The sequence below is a fragment of the Dipodomys ordii genome, unplaced genomic scaffold, assembly GCF_000151885.1.
Source record: "Dipodomys ordii isolate 6190 unplaced genomic scaffold, Dord_2.0 Scaffold14, whole genome shotgun sequence".
NCBI classification, from domain to species: Eukaryota; Metazoa; Chordata; class Mammalia; order Rodentia; family Heteromyidae; genus Dipodomys; species Dipodomys ordii.
This window is the reverse complement of record NW_012267230.1, coordinates 1986908-1988110: the sequence shown is the minus strand read 5'-3', so window position 1 is coordinate 1988110 and position 1203 is coordinate 1986908. Positions and strand designations below refer to the sequence as shown.

Genomic DNA, 1203 nt, shown 5'->3' with positions numbered 1-1203 from the left:
CTCCGCGGGTGCCCGCGCCAGCTTCCCCGCCGTGGCCGCCGCACTCATGGTCCCCGAGCTTGCTGGGCGCACCGGGCGAGATCGCGGCCGAGGCTCCGCCGGCTCCGCTCCGCCCCGAATTCAAACGCCGCGCCGGGAACGTTACTAGAAGCTGCGCGCCCCTGATTGGCCGCGGGGATTTAAAATCCAAACCCGCCCGCCGCGCGGCACCATGGGAGCGCTCTGCGCAGCCGCCCTAGCCGCCTTTAAACCCCGGGCAGCTGGACCCCAGGCTTGATTGACAGCGCCCTGCGCATCGCACGCACGTGAGACGTCCCGGGAAACCAGACCCGGCGTGGGGAAGCAGAGCCCCGGGTCCTGCCCCGACCCCGGCCCCCTGTCCCCTGTCCGTTATCCCCACCCCCAGCCCCGATCCCTAACCCTCGCCAGGCCCCAGCCTCCGTCCCCAGTCCCTTGTTCCTTCCCTCCCCCCAACTCTCCCCCTCCTCTTGAGCCCGCCCCTAACCCTCCCCTCCCCAGCCCCATCGCTACTGGCCCTGCCCCTCCCCCAGGGGTTCTGGGTTTAGGTCTCCACCTGTGCCAGAAACTTTTATTCCTTTTGGAGTAGGAACCCTAGGCATTGACACCTGACAGCCCAGTAAGGTAGCATGGGGAGCCCCCCCCCCATCCTCCGCTCTCTGCCAACCTAAATAAACCCAAATCTAAGCAAAAGCATCAACCACATACAGCTACATGGCCAGTTCTCCCAGCCCGCTCCTTCAAAAATAATGGTTGCTCCAGAGTGCCCCAGGATTGCAACACAACGGCACCATCACCTAGGAACTTGTTAGAAAAGCCAAGGACTGAGGCTCCGCTGGGACCTGCCGGTTACAATCTGCCTGTAAACATTAGGCTTTCCTGTGATTCCTGCACTTAGTGGAGTCTGAGAAGCACAACACACATAAACACACACGAAGCAAGAAAGTTGTTGCTTGGCTTGTTCTCCTTGGGCTTAAACTGAGAGATACTCAGGGTTTTATTTGAGCAGTGCTGGGTCTTGAACTCAGGGCCTGGGGGCTGTCTCTTAATCCCGCCCCCCACGCCTCCCTCTCTCAAGACTGACACTCTACCACTTGAACCACATTGCCACTTCTGGCTTTTTGGTGATTAATTGGAGATGAGTCTCATGGGTTTTGCTATCCAGGTTGGCTTCAAACTATGATC

General features: G+C 59.9%; 1 protein-coding gene across 1 annotated transcript in view; it reads right to left on the bottom strand.

Annotated features, from left to right (window-relative positions):
- The window catches only part of Plk1 (polo-like kinase 1), a 14828-nt gene extending 14780 nt beyond the window's left edge, over positions 1–48 (bottom strand). Inside the window, exon 1 of the mRNA XM_013011167.1 lies at positions 19–48. Within this exon, the coding sequence (XP_012866621.1) occupies positions 19–48 (30 nt within the window). The remainder of the gene's footprint in view (positions 1–18) is intronic.
- Positions 49–1203: the final 1155 nt, after the last annotated feature.